Here is a 20,277-nt window from a genome sequence, read left to right as displayed (position 1 = left end):
TCTTTTTTTGTTGAAGACTCACCTCCACTTGCTGCACTGTACACTGCAACTTTCCTCAAGGTGTAAAAGGGATACAATTATATTATTCATCAAAACTCCTTCTTGGTTCTGTGACTAATAACAACCTACACTTATGTAGCACCTTTAAAGATAGCAAATGTTCCAACATGCTTAGCAGAAGCATTGTTCAACAAAGAATGAGCCAAAAAAGGTACCAGCGTGGACACCTGAAAGTTTAGTCAAAGGAAAAGGCTTTAACAAATATCTTTAAAAAGGTGGAAAGAGACAGGGAGAGAGAAAGATACAGAGACAGAGCAATTTAACAGACTTAATTCAGAATTCAGAGCTTAGGGCCAAGGCAGCATAAAGTGCAATTGCAAATGACGTTGGAGATGGAGAAGAGGAAGGAAAGGGTGGACAAGAGGTCTGGGCCCAACATAGAATTCATGAATGGTTGCAGAGCTGTAGAGTGTTTCAATGAAAGGGAAGAGTAATATTATGGAGAGATCTGATTATGAGGTGAGAAGTTTAAAACTGATGTATTGTTTGACTGAAAGAAAAAATAACAGCAAGAACAGCAGCCAATGGTGAACAGATACAACCTTGAGATAATGAGGAAAAAACAAAGGTCAAGAGGCAGAAAGCTTTGGATGGGGAATTCCTGAGCTTAGGACTCCAAAAAAGTACAGCTGCCAATGGTAGACTGATGTTTAAAGGACAGATTTTGAGCTTGTGCAGGAATTCAGGCTTTTCGGGATTCAAAACGTAAAACTCCATTGGAATATAAACACAGGAGCCGTACAGAGCTATTTCAGTGTCCCTTCCAGTATTTTAAAAATGTATCAGAATAAAATTAAATGAGGAACACAGTCATCAGTGTATGGGGTATTTTATAGATCTGTTGAAAGCTTGCCCAATAGAACATTAATATTGCAAATAAACTCCTTTGGTTTTTCACACTCACCTGCTGTCCATTGCGGATGAACATTCCAAACCAAGTTCGTACTTTTGCATTAGTTCCTAGCAGTAAACCACTAACAAAGGAGACCAGGTCAGTAACAGTATCTTCAGAGCCATCATTCTTGCATTGATCCAGGGTCAGGGCCACTCCAAGTCCTGGAAGGTGGCATTCCTCCACCTGTTACACAATTTGAGATATGGGGTAACAGAAGAAAATCCAGGATCAGAAAAGACCATTCATCTCATTCCATTCACAACAATCATTTCATACTGGGACACTGTCAGGGTGAAAGGGAAACTGTTAGGTATAGGGAATGCTGGATAACCAAACCCTCAATTTCTTTAGTTAAGAAAAAGAAGGAAGCACATGTCAGGTATAGACAGGATAGATTGAGTGAATCCTTAGAAGAGTATAAAGAAAGTAGGAGTATATCTAAGAGGGAAATCAGGAGGGCAAAATGGGGACATGAGATAGCTTTGGCAAATACAATTATGGTGAATCCAAAGGGTTTTTACAAATATATTAAGGACAAAAGGGTAACTAGGGGCAGAATAGGGCCCCTCAAAGATCAGCAAAGCGGCCTTTGTGTGGAGTCACAGAAAATGGGGAACATACTAAATGAATATTTTGCATCAGTATTTACTGTGGGAAAGCATATGGAAGATATAGACTGTAGGGAAATAGATGGTGACATCTTGCAAAATGTCCAGATTACTGAGGAGGAAGTGCTGGATGTCTTGAAATGGTTAAAGTGGATAAATCCCCGGGACCTGATCAGGTGTACCCGAGAACTCTGTGGGAAGCTGGAGAAGTGATTGCTGGGCCTCTTGCTAAGATATTTAAATCATCAATAGTCACAGGTGAGGGCCGAAAGACTGGAGGTTGGCAAACGTGGTGCCACTGTTTAAGAAGGGCGGTAAAGACAAGCCAGGGAACTATAGACCGGTGAGCCTGAAGTTTGTGGTGGGCAAGTTGTTGGAGGGAATCCTGAGGGACAGGATGTACATGTATTTGGAAAGGCAAGGACTGATTTGGGATAGTCAACATGGCTTTGTGCATGGGAAATCATGTATCACAAACTTGATTGAGTTTTTGAAGAAGTAACAAAGAAAATTGATGAAGGAAGAGCAGTAGATGTGATTTATATGGACTTCAGTAAGGCATTCAACAAGGTTCCCCATGGGAGACTGATCAGCAAGGTTAGATCTCGGGATACAGGGAGAACTAGCCATTTGGATACAGAACTGGTTTAAAGGTAGAAGATAGAAGATAGTGGGTGGTGGTGAAGGGTTGTTTTTCAGACTGGAGGCCTGTGAACAGTGGAGTGCCATAAGGATCAGTGCTGGGCCCTCTACTTTTTGTCGTTTATGTAAATGATTTGGATGCAAGCATAAGAGGTACATTTGCAGATGACACCAAAATTGGAGGTGTAGTGGACAGCAAAGAGAGTTACGTCAGATTACAACAGGATCTGGACCAGATGGGCCAATGGGCTGAAAAGTGGCAGATGGAATTTAATTCTGATATATGCGAGGTGCTGTATTTTGGGAAAGCAAATCTTAGCAGGACTTATACACTTAATGGTAAGGTCCTAGGGAGTGTTGCTGAATAAAGAGATCTTGGAGAGCAGGTTCATAGCTCCTTGAAAGTGGAGTCGCAAGTAGATAGGATATTGAAAAAAGTGTTTGGTATGCTTTTCTTGATTGGTCAGAATATTGAGTACAGGAGTTGGGAGGTCATATTGCGGCTGTACAGGACATTGGTTAGGCCCCTGTTGGAATAGTGTGCGCAATTCTGGTCTCCTTCCTATCGGAAAGATGATGTGAAACTTGAAAGGGTTCAAAAAAAGATTTACAAGCATGTTCCCATGGTTGGAAGATCTGAGCTATAGGGAGAGGCTGAACAGGCTGGGGCTGTTTTCCCTGGAGCGGAGGCTGAGGGATGACCTTATAGAGGTTTACAAAATTATGAGGGGCATGGATAGGATAAATAGATAAACTCTTTTCCCTAGAGGGCATAGGTTTAGGGTGAGAGGGGAAAGATATAAAAGAGACCTAAGGGGCAACTTTTTCACGCAGAGGGTGATACGTATATAGAATGAGCTGCCAGATGATGTGGCGGAGACTGGTACAAATGCAAATTTAAGAGGCATTTGAATGGGTATATGAATAGGAAGGGTTTGGAGGGATATGGGTCAGGTGCTGGCAAGTGGGACTAGATTGGGTTGGGATATTTGATCGGCATGGACGGGTTGGACTGAAGGGTGTTTCCATGCTGTACATCTCTATGACTCTATGCCTTTCTCCAGTTGATTAGTGAGAACCAAGTTCCTACTGCCCCATGTTTTGAAATATAAAATTAAAAATACAAAATATGTGGTATCATAATGGCCAGATGCTTGTGTTTTGGGTGGAAACGTGACTTGGATGTAAATGAACTCAGAACTGCTTCACTTTCCAGCGGTTTATTGCTCAAACTTGTTTGTGTATTAAGGCAATATTTTAGTGATTGAATATAGCACAGAAAGCAACTTAAAAGTTTTGCACTAAAATATATCAAGGACTATTTTAAAGAGTGGTAACCTGAAGGAGTTTATTAATGCAACCGAAAATGTATTAACCATTAAAAAGCCCTTTGAAGAAAATAATTTTAATATTTGAAAATATCACAAATTTTATGATTTATTATTGGTGCAATAGTAAGTATCTTAGGTCTATTAAAAAGATGATATTTTTAAAAAAGCAAGAGCCTCTGTGCTCTTGCAGCCAGTTGTGGTGGATCAATGTCTAAGTTTTTTTTAAGAAAATATAAACATGAAGGAAATTACTTGCACTTGAAATTCCTTGATCTTTTGTGCTGGTTTGCCCAATTTTGGGCAAATTACTCGGGCATTCTAACAAAAGTCCAGACTGTTGTCTCCACATAACACTCAAACCATATCCTCAACAGATACGGCTTCCTTTTAGTTTTTTTTAAAAAAAATCATAAACAGTGAAACTTACAAATATAGTAATAGCTTAAGTAAAGCTTTCAGGATTGAAACACAAGATGTGATGACTATAAATATGTATAGCTTTTTTTTATATTGACGAGAATCTTCAGCAATGCCTCTACTCAGTAAATACATTGCATCATCTTTAATGTATTGGGTGTATTTGATAGATGAATGTGAATGAAAATACACAGTCACAGTTATACAGCACAGAAACTGATCCTTTGATCCAACTAGTCCATGTCGAACAGATATTCTAAATTAATCTAGTCCCAGTTGTCAGCATTTGGCACATACCTCTCTCAACCCTTCTTATTCATGTAATCATCCAGATGTTTTTAAATGCAGTAATAATTCCAGCCTCCACCACCTCCTCTGACAGCTCATTCCATACATGCACCATCCTGTGAAAAGGTTGCCCCTTAGGTTCCTTTCAAACCTTTTCACACTCACCTTAAACCTATGCCCCCTAGTTTTCGATTCCCCTGTCCTGGGGAAAAGACCTTGGCTGTTCACTCTATCCATGCCCCTCATGATTTTCTAAACTCCTTCAAGGCCACCCCTCAGACTCCAATAGTCCAGGAAAGCCCCAGTCTATTCAGCTTCTCCTATTCAGCTCAAACCCTCAATCCTGGCAAATCCTTGTCAATCTTTTCTGTACCCTTTCAAGTTTCATGACATCTTTCTTGTAGAAGGGAGATCAGAATTCCAAAACGCAGTATTCCAAAAGTGGTCTAACCAATGTCCTGTACAGCCGCAACATGACCTTTCAATTCTTATAATCAATGCATTGACTAACAACAGCAAGCATACAAAACGCCTTCTTTATTATCCTGTCTACCTACAAGTCCACTTTGAGGAAACTATGAACCTGCACTCCAAGGTCTCGTTTTTCAGCAACACACCTCAGGTCCTTACCATTAAGTGTATATGTCCTGCCCTGTTTCGCCTTTCCAAAATGAAATACCTTTTATCTAAATTAAACTTCATCTGCCACTTCTTGGCACACTGGCCCATCTGATCAAAATCCTGATGTACTCAGAGGTAACCTTCTTTGCTGTCCACTACACCAATTTTGGTATCATCTGCAAATTTACTAACCATACCTTCTATATTCACATCCAAATCATTTACGCAAGTGACAAAAAGCAGTAGACGCAGCACTGATCCTTGTGGCACACCACTGGTCACTGGCCTCCAGTCTGAAAAGCAACCCTCTGTTTCTACCTTCGAGCCAATTATTACCCAAATGACCAATTCTCCCTGTATTCCATGTGATTGAATTTTGTTAACCAGTCGACCATGCAGAACCTTAAATGTCTTACTGTAGTTCATATGGACCACTTCCACCGTTCATCAATCCTCTTGTCACTTCTTCAAAAAAAACTCAATCAGGTTAGCGAGACACAATTTTGCATGCACAGAGCCATGCTGACTATCCCTAATCAGTACCTGCCCTTCCGAACACATGGAAATCCTGTTCCGCATAATACCCTCCAACAACTTGCCCATCATGTCAGGCTCATTCATACATAATTCCCTGCTTTTCCTTACCACCTTTCTTAAATAATGACACTACATTTGCCAACCTCCAGTCTTCTGGTACCTCATTCGTGGCTACTGATGATACAAATATCTCAGCAAGATCACTTCCCTGCCTTCCCACAAATTTCTAGGGTATACCTGATCAGGTCCCAGAGATGTATCCACTTTCATGTTTCAAGGTGTCCAGCACCACCTCTTCTGTAATAGAGACTTTTCAAGATATCGCTATTTACTTCACCAAGTTCTCTAGCTTCCATATTCTTCTTCACTGATACAAAATGCTTGTTTTGTATCTCACCCATCTTCTGCACTTCCACATTGAGGCAGCCTTGCTCTTCTTTAAGAGGCCTTATTCTCTCTCCACTTACCCTTTCATCTTTAAAAGCTATCTCATGTCCTCTTATGCCATCCTGACTTCTTCTCAAGTCGAGTAGATTGAAACCTTGCATTACTCTACTCAGCTGTTGAGTGTTGGTAAAGCTCAGATATGCCAGACTGCATTGCCCATTTGACTATATCTCAATCGCTTCAAGGGATGCACTTTTTGATTTCTTAGGCACCTCTGTAAAGTTTACAAAATGCAAATAATCTCTTACCACCATGGCTCTGACATTTAAGGCTTGGGAAGGATTCATTTTGCACAGCTGCCGAAGCGCCTCAGTTCTGCGGCGACCCCCAACACTCTCTTCATCCTGTCGCTCACCATTTTTTATTAAGCCCCTGCAAACTGAACAACAGAATGTGTTACTTACAAGCCCACAATACTATCAAAGGATAAAATCTAAACTTCTGATTTTCATCAAGTTATTATTTCATCTCACTCTAATTCTATACTTAATTACTATTTTCCTTCAATTGTGTGAACTTCCCCAATTGCTCTGCACCGCCTCTTGTCAACTGGTAGACAAAATATTCAGATATTTTGTAGCTTGCAACCAGTCACTAGAAGGGAGCTTGGGGAGAGCATAGGAATGGAAGAGAGGGAAGTAGGCATTAGCGAATGGCCCATGGAGACTGCCCCATCACTTGACGCAATCACAGCTGACTTTGGGCTTTCACTCCACTTTTTGACTATTGGCTATATTGTTTGATGCTGAGAGATCAAACATTTGCATATTTCAGCCTTAACTATATTCAATAATGAAGCACTTACGACCTTCTGAAATTTCAAAGGATTCACAATAATCCGAAAAGCAAAACATCTCAGCCATTAACAGGTGTTTCTTGTTTTGAGACTGTCCTAATTTTAGTTTTCTCTCGCTGGAGCATCTACCTCTCAGCGGTCTACTCTTTTAAGCCCCATTCAGAAACTGATATCTTTCAATTAAACATTCTCATTCATCTAAGCTTTAGTTTACTCCATCTCTCACGATAGAAGAAAGGGGATCAAAGGGACCAATCTAGTGAACCTTCACAGCATGGTCTCCAATGCAAATATATCTTTTGAAAACGGAGACCAAAACCACACACTGTGTTCCAGGTATTCTTTCAATAAAACTATATTCAACTGTAGCAAGACCACATTACTGTACTCCAGTCCCACATTAAATGAAGGACAACATACTATCTGCCTTCCCAGTGGTTTGCTGTACCTGCATGAAACTTCCTGCATTCTTAAAGGCCCTTCTTCCATACAAACCTAATGACAGTGAATCAAATAAATGTCACTCCTAGGTGACATTCGGAACTTCTTTATAAAATGATGATTGACAAAATATCTCTGTGTGAAAATGATGGCAAAATTCCCAAGCTCAACACTTGGACACCCTTCAGAGGTATCATCATGGTAAATGTGACACCTTGCAAAAAGCAAAAAAAAAACCCAGCTATAATAATGGATGACTTTAATCTGATGCAGATTGGGCAATTCAAATCAAATTATATCATAGGGGACAAATTCCTGGAATGTGTAGATGATGGTTTTGGATCAATGTTGAGGAACTGACTAGAGGACAGGCCATCTTATGACGGAGTATTGTGTACTGAGAAAGGAATAATTGACAATCTAGCTGTGCAAGGCCTTTTTCATGGTGGTGAAGGGGGAGTCAACATTCTATGAAAGAATTATTTATTGAGAAAAAGTGGCAAAGTTGATTCGGAGACCAGGGTATAAATCCAAATGGGAGAAAACGGTAATGGCATGAAGCACGAACTGGTTATGATACACTGGGGAGCATTACTTGAAGGGATGACAGTGAATAGGTAATGACAAACATTTAGAGAATGCATGGAGGAACTACAACAATTGATTATTCCTGTCTGGCACAAAATTAAAACTAGAAAGTTGATCTGGCCATGGCTAACAAGGAAAACATTAGATCCAAGGAAGGCAAACAAATTGTCCAAAAATACCTGAAGATTGGGAGCATAGTTAGATTTTAGCAAAGCAGGACAAAGAGATTATTATGAGAAAAATAGATTACAAGAGTAAACTTGTGAGGAACATACAAAGTAAACGTTTCCATGGGTGTGAAAAGAAAAAGAAAATTAAGGAAGACACATGTAGGTCCTTTCTTAGAAGCAGGGGAAATTATAAAGAGGACAAAAAGATGGTAGACCAATTAAATACATTTATTTGATTCTGTCTTCACAAAGAAGGATACAAATAATGTCCCAAAACTGTTGGGGGAACACCAGGTCCAGTGAACGAGAGGAACTGAAGGAAATCAGTGTTAGTTGAGAATTGATTTTGGGGAAATTGATGGGATTAAAGGCTGACAAATCCCCAGGGTTCAATAATCTAAAACTCAATATTTAAGCAAGTAGTCCGTGAAATAGCAGATCATCCTTCAAGATTCTAGAGACTCTGGAACAGTTCCTAGGAATTGAATGATTGCGAATGTAACACCATTATTTTAATTTTAAAAGATGGCAAAGAACATGGGGAATTATAGACCAGTTAGCCTGATATCAGTAGTAGGGAAAATGGTAGAGTCCATTACAAAATATTTAATAACAGCACTCAAAATAGAGACAGGACTGGTCAAAATCAAAATGAATTTACAAAAAGGGGAAACCATGTTTGACAAACTTTCTGGAATTTTTCAAGAATGGAACTTGTCGAGTTGATAAGGGGAACCAGTGGATGTGGTTTACTTGGGTTTGTAAAACACGTTTTGTCAGGTAACACACAAGAGATTCATATGTAAAACTGAAGTGCATTAGATTGGGGGTAGTGTACTAACATGGATGGAGAACCGGATGGCAGACAGGAAACAAAGAATAGGAATAAATAGGTCATTTCCTGAGTATCAGCCAGTGACCAGTGGAGTATTGCAGGGAAGCATTTAGTTCCCAGCTATTCACAACATATTAATAATTCAGCTGTGGGAACTAAATGCAATGTCTCTGACACAAAGTGCGTGGAAGGGGAAACTGAAGAGGATGCAGAGATGCTTCTATGTGATTTATAAGAGTTGAGTGAGTGGATAAATGTATGGCAGACATGAAGTAGTTACATAGGAGGTTATTCACTTTGGTTTCATGAACAGACAGGTAGATTTTCTGATTGTTGACAGCTTGGGAAAAAGAGAGGTGTAATGAAGCATATGCTTGCACACAAGTTGCTGAAACCAAGCATGCAGGTGAAACAGCCAGAGGAGGCAAAGATTATATTGATTTTCATAGCAAGAGGATTTGAGGACAGGAGCAGAGATGTCTTTCTACAGTTTGCCTTGGTGAGACCACATCTCAAATACAGTTTTGGTCTCCTGAGCTGAGGAAGGGTGTCCTGGTTATGGAGGGAGTGCAACAAAGGTTTACTACATTGATTCCTGGGATATTAGGGCTGATGCAAGATGACAGAGTGGATCAGTCAAAAGTATATTCACTTGAGTTTAAGAATGGAGGATAGGAATCTCATGGAAGTCTTTAAATTTGAACAGGTCAGGGTAAATACAGAAAGGACATTTCCGATGACAGCAGGAAGACCAGACCGGGGTCAAAGTCTAAAAGATACAGGGTAGGCCATTTAGGAGATGAAAAGAAATGTTTTCAGCCAGATAGTGGTGAGCCAGTGGCATTCACCGCCATAGAAAATGTTTGGAGGCAAAAACATCTAAAGTTTTCAAGAAGGGAGATATAGTTCTGAAGGCTAAAGGCATCAAAGGATTTTGTGGCAAAGTCGAAACAAAGTACCAAAGTAGGTGACTGGCCATGATCACAGAATGGCGGAGGAAGTTTGAAGGGCGAAATGGCCTTCTTCTGTTCCTATTCTGTGTTTCTATCTCAACCCCAATACCGAAGCAAATGATCTTTGCAAAGATGAATACATTTCTAAGAAAAAAATTGAATTTTAATGCATTATTTTATTCTTGGTCCTTAGACTTTCTCAAGCTATCACAACATCAGTTAAACAAAAAAAGTGTTAAAAGAAAGATCATTACCTTCATTGAAGCTGTCAGGAACATTGGCCACTAACAAACACATAAACCATGATCCATTTCGTACATGAAGCAAAGCCTCAGCTACTTCAGTAATTGGCAACAGTGATGGAAGTTCTGAGGGAAGAGAAATAAAGCACCACACAATTTATATTATAACATTACTGCATACCACATGTGCTACCCAATGGCTTTGAAACATTAAAATGATTTTTGCACCCAAGAATTTGTATAATGGCACAGATAAAGTTTGGATAAGCAAGAAATTCACTTCCTCCAAATATGCAAGTTATTTTCAGGATACATAATTGGCTTAATGGTAGGAGACAGAGTGGTGGTGGAGGGTTGTTCCTCAGACTGGAGACTTGTCACCAGCAGTGTTCCACAGGGATTGGCTCAGAGTCCTCTTTTGTTTGTCATTTATATAAATGATTTGGAGAACACAGAAGGCATGGTTAGCATGTATGCAAATTACACAATCTGGTAACATAGTAGACAGTGGAGAAGGTTTTCTAAGATTACAAAGGAATCATGATCAAATAGGTGAATGGACTGAAAATGGAAGATTGAGTTTAATCTGGACAAATGCTAGGTATTGCATTTTGGTGCAACAAACAAAAGTAGGTCCTGGAGTAGTGTTGTAGAAGAGAAGGACCTAGGGATTTGGGTATGTAATTCTTTGAAGTTTGCGTCATATATAGACAGGGTGGTTATAAAAAGGCATTTGGCATGCTTGCCTTCATTGCTCAGTCCTTGAGTATAGGAGTTGGGAAGTCATGTTGAGGTTGTACAGGATATTGGTGAGGTCTTCTCCGGAATACTGTGTCCACTTCTGGCCACCTTGTTACAGGTAGGATATTAGAGTCATACAGCATGGAGACAAGTCCTTTGGCCCAAACTAGTCCATGCCGACCAAAGTGTCAGTTCACGCTCACCCCATTTCCCTGCATTTGGCCAATATCCTTCTAATCCATGTATTTATGCAAATGCCTTTTAAATATTGTTAATGTACCAACTCAATCACTTCCGCTGGCAGTTCATTCCATTTACGTACCACCCTGCATTTAAAAAGTTGGCCCACAGGTTCCCATTTATTCTTTCCCCTCCAACTTTAGACTGATGCCTCCTCGTCCTCAATCGCCCAACCCTGTGAAAAAGACTGAGTGCATTCACCTTACCCATGCCTCTTATGATCTTATATATCTCTATGCGGACCCTCTTAGTCTCCTACACTCTAAAGAAAAGAGTCCTACCTTGTCCAACCTCTCCCTATAACACAGACCACTGAGTCCAGGCAACATCCTTGTAAGTTTCTTCTCTACTCTTTCCAGTGTAATAATATTCTTCCTATAGCAAGGTGACCAAAACTGACCACAATACTCCAAGATAGGCCTCACCAATGTCTTGTATAGAACATAGAACATAGAACAATACAGCACAGAACAGGCCCTTCGGCCCACGATGTTGTGCCGAACATCTATCCTAGATTAAGCACCCATCCATGTACCTATCCAATTGCCGCTTAAAGGTCGTCAATGATTCTGACTCTACCACTGCCACGGGCAGCGCATTCCATGCCCCCCACACTCTCTGGGTAAAGAACCCACCCCTGACATCTCCCCTATACCTTCCACCCTTCACCTTAAATTTATGTCCCCTTGTAATACTCTGTTGTACCCGGGGAAAAAGTTTCTGACTGTCTACTCTATCTATTCCTCTGATCATCTTATAAACCTCTATCAAGTCACCCCTCATCCTTCGCCGTTCCAACAAGAAAAGGCCGAGAACTCTCAACCTGTCCTCGTACGACCTATTCTCCATTCCAGGCAACATCCTGGTAAATCTTCTCTGCACCCTCTCCAAAGCTTCCACATCTTTCCTAAAGTGAGGCGACCTGAACTGCACACAGTACTCCAAATGTGGCCTAACCAAAGTCCTGTACAGCTGCAACATCACTTCACGACTCTTGAATTCAATCCCTCTGCTAATGAACGCTAATACACCATAGGCCTTCTTACAAGCTCTATCCACCCGAGTGGCAACTTTCAAAGATCTATGTACATAGACCCCAAGATCCCTCTGTTCCTCCACCTGACTAAGAACCCTACCGTTAACCCTGTATTCCACATTCTTGTTTGTTCTTCCAAAATGGACAACCTCACACTTGGCAGGGTTGAACGCCATCTGCCACTCCTCAGCCCAGCTCTGCATCATATCCAAGTCCCTTTGCAGCCGACAACAGCCCTCCTCACTGTCCACAATTCCACCAATCTTCGTATCATCTGCAAATTTACTGACCCACTCTTTGACTCCCTCATCCAAGTCATTAATAAAAATTACAAACAGCAGAGGACCCAGAACTGATCCCTGCGGAACTCCACTTGTAACTGGGCTCCAGGCTGAATATTTACCATCTACCACCACTCTCTGACTTCGACCGGTTAGCCAGTTTTCAATCCAATTGGCCAAGTTTCCCTCTATCCCATGCCTCCTGACTTTCCGCATAAGCCTACCATGGGGAACCTTATCAAATGCCTTACTAAAATCCATGTACACTACATCTACTGCTCTACCCTCATCCACATGCTGCAACTTAACTTCCCAACTTCTATACTTAATGATTATTTATTAAACTGGAGAGGATTCGAAAGAGATTTATCAGAATGTTGCCAGATATGGAAGGTTTGAGTTATAAAGAAAGGCTGGATTTTCTCGCAATACAGTGGAAGAGGTTAAGAGGTGGCCTTGTAGAAGTTTATAAGATAATCAGGGTTATACAGAGAGTTAATGGCTGTTGCCTTTCCCTAAGATGGGGGATTTCAAAACTAACAGGTACATTTTTAAGGTGAGAAGAGAGAGATTTAAAAAGACATGAGGGGCAAAGTTTTACATAGAGGGTAATTCATATGTCGAATTATCTTCCTGCGGAAGTGGTGGATGTAGGTAAAATTACGTTTAAAATATACAAGTACATGAATAGTAAAAGTTTGGAGGTATATGAGCCAGGAGCAGACAGGTGGGACTACTTTAGTTTTGGGATTACATTCAGCACAGACTGGTTGGACTGAAGAATTTGTTTCCATGTTATATGACTTAAGGAGTCTGACTGTAACTAATTTCTGCAATCAGATCAGTTATCTTGTCAGCCACCACTAATTTCTGGTTCACATCAGTATCAGTGGAAAACATTCACTGCAGAACATCAGCAGCAGTGCAATTCCCACATTTTGTTTAAGCCTATAATTGAAAATATATATTTCTTAAATCTATAAACTGAGTCATGACTTTCAATTTCACTGAGAACCTAAATCTTACCTGCTTGAAGGATACAGAGCACATCTGCAACTTCATCCAGATACACCGGGCTTTCAAACAGTTCTGAAGACTTCATAAAAAATTCTCCATTTGAATCAGACAACTTCAACGCACATACACAAAAATAAAATGATCCTGTTAGTCTCTACAAAGTATCATCAGTTGAGTTTCATGAAATTAGAGTCACACAAGGGAAAGGTTTCAGAAAATCTGACGTGCAAAGGGACTTGGGGGAGGGTCTTAGTTCTGGATACTCCAAAGGTTAACTGTGTTGGTTGGCCAAAGAGAAGGCAAATGCAATGTTAGCAGTCATTTCAAGAGGGCTAGAATACAAGGACCAGAGATGTACAATTGATGCTATGCAAGGCAATGGTCAGACCACATTTGGAATATGGAGAGCAATTTTGGGCCCTGTATCTAAAAAAAAGATGGGCTGGTGTTGGTGAGGGTCCAGATGAGATTTATAACAATGATCCCAGGAATGAAAGACTTGTCGTATGAGGAGCCATTGAGGACTCTGGGTCTGTACTCGAAAGAGTATGGAAGGATGCTTTGGAGAGGGGACAGAAATGGTTTACCCAGATGTTGCCTGGTTTGAAGCATATTAACTACTAGATTTGAAAAATTTGATTTGTGTTCACTTGAAGGATGGATGCGGGATGACCTGAAAGAAGTTTTCTAAATTATGAGAGGAATGGATAATTGGAGCCTTTTCCCCAGGGTAGAAATGTCAATTAATACAGGACATAGGGTTAAAATAAAAGGAGGTTAGCTTAAAGGAGATGTGAAAGGCAATTTTTTTTTTAAAAACACAGAGGGCAGTAAGTGCCGGGACTATGCTACCAGAGGTGGTGGTGGAGACAGAAACACTAGCAATGTTTAAGGGGCATCTTGACATATATATGAATACAGCAGGAAACAGAGAGACATGGACCACCAAGAGGCAAAAAGGTTTTGAGTTTAGAAAGGCATCATCTGTAGAAAAAGTCTTGGCAGGATGAATGGCATGATACTGTGCTGTACTGTTCTTTGATAAGGTGCGATCTGTTTGAAAATTTGAATACTGAGAGCATTGGATAGAATGGATATGGGTAAGATGGATATACTAGTAGGAGAGACCAGGATCTGACCACAGCTTCAGAGTAAATGGACGACCCTTTAGAACAGAGATGAGGAGGAATTTCTTCTGTTAGCAAGTTAATCTATGGAAAGCATCGTCACAGAGGGCTGAGGAGGCCAAGTCACTGAGTGTATTTAAGACAGAGATAGATAGACTCTTGATTAATAAGGGAAACAAAGGTTACTGGAAGAAGGCTGGAGAATGGGGTTGAAAAACGTAACAGCCATGATTGAATGGCAGAGCAGACACTGATGGGCCAAATGGCTGAATTATGTTCCTTTATCTGATGGTCTTACAGCGTTCACTTTCCAAGTGCCTCACTGCCAGAAAATAGGAAGTTAAGGAAGTGATGACTGAGCCCTTTGCTGAGATACTTATAGCATCAATAGTCACAGGTGAGGTGCCAGAAGAGTGGAGGTTGGCTAACGTGGTGCCACTATTTAAGAAAAGATGGTAAGGACAAGCCAGGGAACCACAGACCGGTGAGCTGACATCGATGGTGGGCAAGTTGTTGGAGAGAATCCTCAGGGACGAAATGTACGTGTATTTGGAAAGGCAAGGACTGATTAGGATAGTAAACACGGCTTTGTGCGTGGCAAATCATGTCTCAAACTTGATTGAGTTTGTCTGAAGAAGTAACAAAGCGCACTGATGAGAGCAGAGCAGTAGACATGATCTACATGGATTTCAGCAAGGCATTTGACAAGGTTCCCCATGGGAGACTGATTAGCAAGGTTAGATCTCATGGAATACAGGGAGAACTAGCATTTGGATGCAAAACCGGTTCAAAGATAGAAGACAGAGGGTGGTGGTGGTGGAGGGTTGTTTTTCAGACTGGAGACTTGTGACCAGTGGAGTGCCACAAGGATCGGTGCTGGGTCCACTACTTTTTGTCATTTATATAAACGATCTGGATGTGAGCATAACAGGTATAGTTAGTAAGTTTGCAGATGACACCAAAATTGGAGGTGTAGTGGACAGCAAAGAAGGTTACCTCACAGATTACAACAGGATCTTGATCAGATGGGCCAATGGGCTGAGAAGTGGCAGATGGAGTTTAATTTAGATAAATGCGAGGTGCTGCATTTTGGGAAAGTAAATCTTAGCAGGACTTATACATTTAATGGTAAGGTCCTAGGGAGTGTTGCTGAACAAAGAGCCCTTGGAGTGCAGGTTCATAGTTCCTTGAAAGTGGAGTCGCAAAATAGGATAGTTAAGGTGGTGTTTGGTATACTTTCCTTTATTGGCCAGAGTATTGAGTACAGGAGTTGGGAGGTCAGGAGGTCATGTTACAGCTGTACAGGACATCGGTTAGCCATTTTTGGATATTGCATGCAATTCTAGTCTCCTTCCTATCAGAAGGACATTGTGAAACTTGAAAGGGTTCAGAAAAGATTTACAAAGATGTTGCCAGCATTGAAGGATTTGAACCATAGGGAGAGGCTGAATAGGCTGGGGCTGTTTTCCCTGAAGCATCGGAGGCTGAGGGGTGACCTTAATGAGGTTTATAAAATCATGAGGGGCACGGATAGGGTAAATAGACAAAGTCGCTTCCCTGTGGCGGGGAAGTCCAGTACTAGAGGGCATAGGTTTTGGGTATGAGGGAAAAGATATAAAAGGGACCTAAAAGGGTGGTACATGTCTGGAATGAGCTGCCAAAGGAAGTGGTGGTGGCTAGTACATTTGCAACATTTAAAAGGCATCTGGATGGGTGTATGACTAGGAAGGGTTTAGAGGAATGTGGGTCAAATGCTGGCAAATGTGACTAGATTAGGTTGGGATATCTGGTCAGCATGAATGAGTTGGACTGAAGGGTCTGTTTCTGTGTTGTACATCTCTATGACTTGCTTGGAAGTCCATGTCCGTTTTAGCAGGTTCACTGTCAGTCTGTAAATCGTTTTAATATGCATGAGTTACTTGGCCAGCCAGACTGTAAAATGCAATGGCAACACAACGTAGTACAATGTCCATATTCATGGACCAATCCAATTAACTTATGATCCAAACTCTTCAAAGAGGGAACAGGAGAAAAGACAGAGATAGAAGCAGAGAAACCCTCAATTTAATGTTTCATCTCTGCCTATTCATCTTCCAACCCATTGCTCCCTTGCTTCACATGATACTCCTACAACCCCTTTTCCAAAGCTTGTCTCTTCTTCAACTCCCATGAATTCCTCTCTGTCACTTAATCCAAATGCAGATAAATTGAAATAGCATTTTGTTATAAATTGGAGCGATGACGTGCTGAATATAGTCAGGCAGAACAAGGAACTTTGGAATAATATTGTGCAGAGTTCACCATAACCGGGAATCCCCACTCAGGCCTGCATCTATTGTGGACTAATTGGCAAACATTGATTGCTGGGAGTCTTCAAAAACTTTATTATTATATCTGATCATCGACAGGATTTTAAAAAGTGAACTAGATGGTTTCCTGACTGTCAATTTCTACTAACAATATCATTTGTGTCTGCAGTACTACAAAGAAGCACTTCCCTCCTATCCACCTGCCCCCAGTGATGAGTTTAATGTGAAAATGGCCCTTCTTTTGATTTTTTTTTGCAGGTTAAAGGCTGAAAAGTGGAGACAGGAGTCCTTAAGTGCACAAACAGTGGGGGTGGCAAACTTCTGCATCTGAAAATGAAAGTTTGAACTCATCAGTGCTCAGACAGTGGCATGCAGAAATAGGACACAAGCTTCTATTTTGGATTCATTTAGGCCCTTGTTTATTACCTTGTTCATGATCACCAATAGTTCACTAAGTGCCAGTCGGAGACGACGAGGAGAATCACTATGCTCAAATTCCAAAGCCAAGCCATGCTGTAGTTGTGATACTAGGATGCTCTCTCCATTTGCTCCACCTAACTTGTGCCTGTTTAAAAGAAAGTTAATAAATTTGAGAAATATTCTTGAAAAAGATTTTGCAATAATTAAAGCGAGAAAGAAAATTATTCTGTGCCTTGTGACATTTCAAAACATCACAAACTACAGGTTTTTGAACGTAGTCAACATTATACAGTAGGAAACATGACTAATTGTACACATCAAGATTCTAAAAACGCAATAAAATAAATGGTCAAATAATGTTTTAGTCATGTCAAATCCATAAATCAACACTGGGTCGAGGGATAAATATTGGGTGTGATGCAGGTGAAACAGTTTTTTTTGTCCAGAAAAGTGTCATGCGATTTGATACATCCAAATGATAAGACATACTGGGCCTTCATTTAACTTCAACTGAAAGAGAGCTCTCTGACAATGCATCACCTCAGCATTGCACCAAGAGCATCAGCAGGATTATAAAGTCAAATCTTGAGAAATATAATCTATAACCAACAACGTTTTAACTCGGAAGAATGAGTGCTACCAACTTAACAGTTACATCCACATCATTAACCTAACTTCTTGTTTCACGTTAGTTATGGGTTGTACATTTGCAAACTCAGGTTACTAACAAATCAAGAGAAATTCACAATTACTTGATATTTACATTAACTTTGGAAGTATAATAAATACCTGAGCTGCTGTTCTTTGGTAGCATCCTGCTCCAGTGCATGAAAGTCAACTGATAGTAGAGCCACAATCGAGTTGACAGCCTCAACCCCAGACAGGAGACGCAGGATGAGTTTTTTGTCTTGAGCCCAAGCCTCACTTTGATCAGCAGGAGCACAAAGTGCCATTCTCACCAGACAGGGCAAGAGAAGCCTCAACTCTGGATCACTCAAAGCTGCTAGCTTTACCACATCGACCTTCTGCATTGCTTCAAATGCAAAGGAACTCACAAACTGCAGGCACGCAAACTCTGTCATCTTTGCCAAAGGTACCTAAATAGAAAACATTGAGACACCATTCAATTTAATATAGCAGGGGAATGCAGTAACTCAGTGTGCTGAAAAATTATTTCAAGATTTGCCAAATGTTTCTTGCTGATTTGTACATCAGTCCCTCCACCACTGATGCTCAGTCACAGCAGTGTGTACTACCTACAAGATGCTTTGCAGAAATTCACCAGAATTTCTAAACAGCACTTAGCAAATCCATGACTACTTCCATCCAGAAGGGCAAGGGTGAGGTATATGGGAACACTACACCTACAAGATCTCCTCCAAGCTAGTCAACATTCTATCTTGGAAATATAATTACCGTTCCTTCACTGTTGGTGGGTCAAAATTGTGGAAATCCTTCCCTAAACACATTATGGGACAACATAGATCTTGTAGAATGCAGCTCACCACTACCTTCTGAAGGGCAAAAAAAATGCTGGCCAGTCAGCAATGCTCATTTCGCAGAAGTGCATGAAAATGATCCCTATTAATTGATTTGATTTGATTTATTTTTGTCACGATGATACAGAAACAAAGTATTGCTCTCCAGACAAACCATACCTTACATAAGTACATCAGGATAATAAAACAGAATGCAGAATATAGTGTTCTAGCTACAGAGAAAGATCAACTCAAATGTATGAGATGTGCGTTCATAAGTCTGATAAGTGGGGAAGAAGCTGTTCTTTAATCCTTTGTACTTGTTTTCAAACTTTTGATGAAGGGCTTTTGCCCGAAACACCGATTTCGCTGCACTTGGGATGCTGCCTGAACTGCTGTGCTCTTCCAGCACCACTAATCCAGAATCTGGTTTCCAGCATCTGCAGTCATTGCTTTTACCACGCAGATGAATGCATAGTTGAGGAGCTGGTGTATAGGAGAAGGATTCACATTTTTGGATCATTGGAATCTCTTTTGGGGTAGAAGTGACCTATACAAGAAGGATGGAGAGCACCTAAATTGGAAGGGGACTAATATACTGGCAGGGAAATTTGTGAGAACTGCTCAGGAGGATTAAACTAGTAAGGGGGGGCCCCAGGAAAGTGAGGAAAGAGATCAATCTGAGACTGGTACAGTTGAGAACAGAAGTGAGTCAAACAGGCAGGGCAGGCAGGGACAAGGTAGGACTAATACATTAAACTGCATTTATTTCAATGCAAGGGGGCTAACATGGAAGGCAGATGAACTCAGGGCATGGTTAGGAACATGGGACTGGGATATCATAGCAATTACAGAAACATGGCTCAGGGATGGGCAGGACTGGCAGCTTAATGTTCCATGATAAAATGCTACAGGAAGGATAGAAATGGAGGCAAGGGATAAGCATTACAGCTGTGCTGAGGGAGGATATTCCCGGAAATACATCCAGGGAAGTTATTTGGGTGGAGCTAAGAAATAAGAGAGGGATGATCACCTTATTGGGATTGTATTATAGACCCCCTAATAGTCAGAGGGAAATTGAAAAACAAACTTATAAGGAGATCTCAGCTATCTTTAAAGAATAATAGGGTAGTTATGGTAGAGGATTTTAATCTTCCAAACACAGACTAGGACTGCCATAGTGTTAAAGGTTTGTTAAGTGCGTACAAGACAAATTTCTGATTAAGTATGTGGATGTACCTACTAGAGAAGGTGCAAATCTTGACCTGCTCTTGGGAAATAAGGCAGGGCAGGTGACTGAGGTGTCAGTGGGGGAGTACAGTTTGGGGCCAGTGACCACAATTCTATTAGATTTAAAATAGTGACGGAAAAGGATAGATCTCATCTAAAAGTTGAAGTTCTAAACTGGAGAAAGGCCAATTTTGACGGTATTAGGCAAGAACTTTCGAAAGCTGAAAGGAGGCAGACGTTCGCAGGTTGGACTGAAGGGTCTATTTCCATGACTCTAATAGATTTTTCTTTGTTTCTCACATTCTCCTCTGCATTTTCTGCAAACAAGGTTTTTAAAAAAAAAATCTATGCCAAGCAACACAAAAGATTTGTTGTTGACAACTTTGTTTGGAAGACAGAAACATTCAGAAAACATTATTCCATTAGATAGGGCCTCAAAGCACTAATTCCCAGCAACCATAGCTTCTGAAGGAAGAGATTTCCAGAATTCCTTGCGAAAAGATGCACTCCTGAACAGAACATTACTG

General features: G+C 40.7%; 1 protein-coding gene across 2 annotated transcripts in view; it reads right to left on the bottom strand.

Annotated features, from left to right (window-relative positions):
• The window catches only part of ints2 (integrator complex subunit 2), a 67,913-nt gene that overhangs the window by 42,693 nt on the left and 4,943 nt on the right, over window positions 1-20,277 (bottom strand). For both annotated transcript variants that reach the window (XM_060848008.1, XM_060848007.1), the window contains exons 2-7: window positions 17,832-18,139; window positions 17,049-17,187; window positions 13,196-13,298; window positions 9,884-9,997; window positions 6,095-6,225; window positions 965-1,138 (exon numbers count right to left, since the gene is read on the bottom strand). In XM_060848008.1, the coding sequence (XP_060703991.1) occupies window positions 965-1,138; window positions 6,095-6,225; window positions 9,884-9,997; window positions 13,196-13,298; window positions 17,049-17,187; window positions 17,832-18,124 (954 nt within the window). In that variant the 5' untranslated portion in view covers window positions 18,125-18,139. The remainder of the gene's footprint in view (window positions 1-964; window positions 1,139-6,094; window positions 6,226-9,883; window positions 9,998-13,195; window positions 13,299-17,048; window positions 17,188-17,831; window positions 18,140-20,277) is intronic.

The sequence above is a fragment of the Hemiscyllium ocellatum genome, chromosome 31 (genome assembly GCF_020745735.1).
Source record: "Hemiscyllium ocellatum isolate sHemOce1 chromosome 31, sHemOce1.pat.X.cur, whole genome shotgun sequence".
NCBI lineage: Eukaryota > Metazoa > Chordata > Chondrichthyes > Orectolobiformes > Hemiscylliidae > Hemiscyllium > Hemiscyllium ocellatum.
This window is presented reverse-complemented; position numbering and strand designations above follow the sequence as displayed.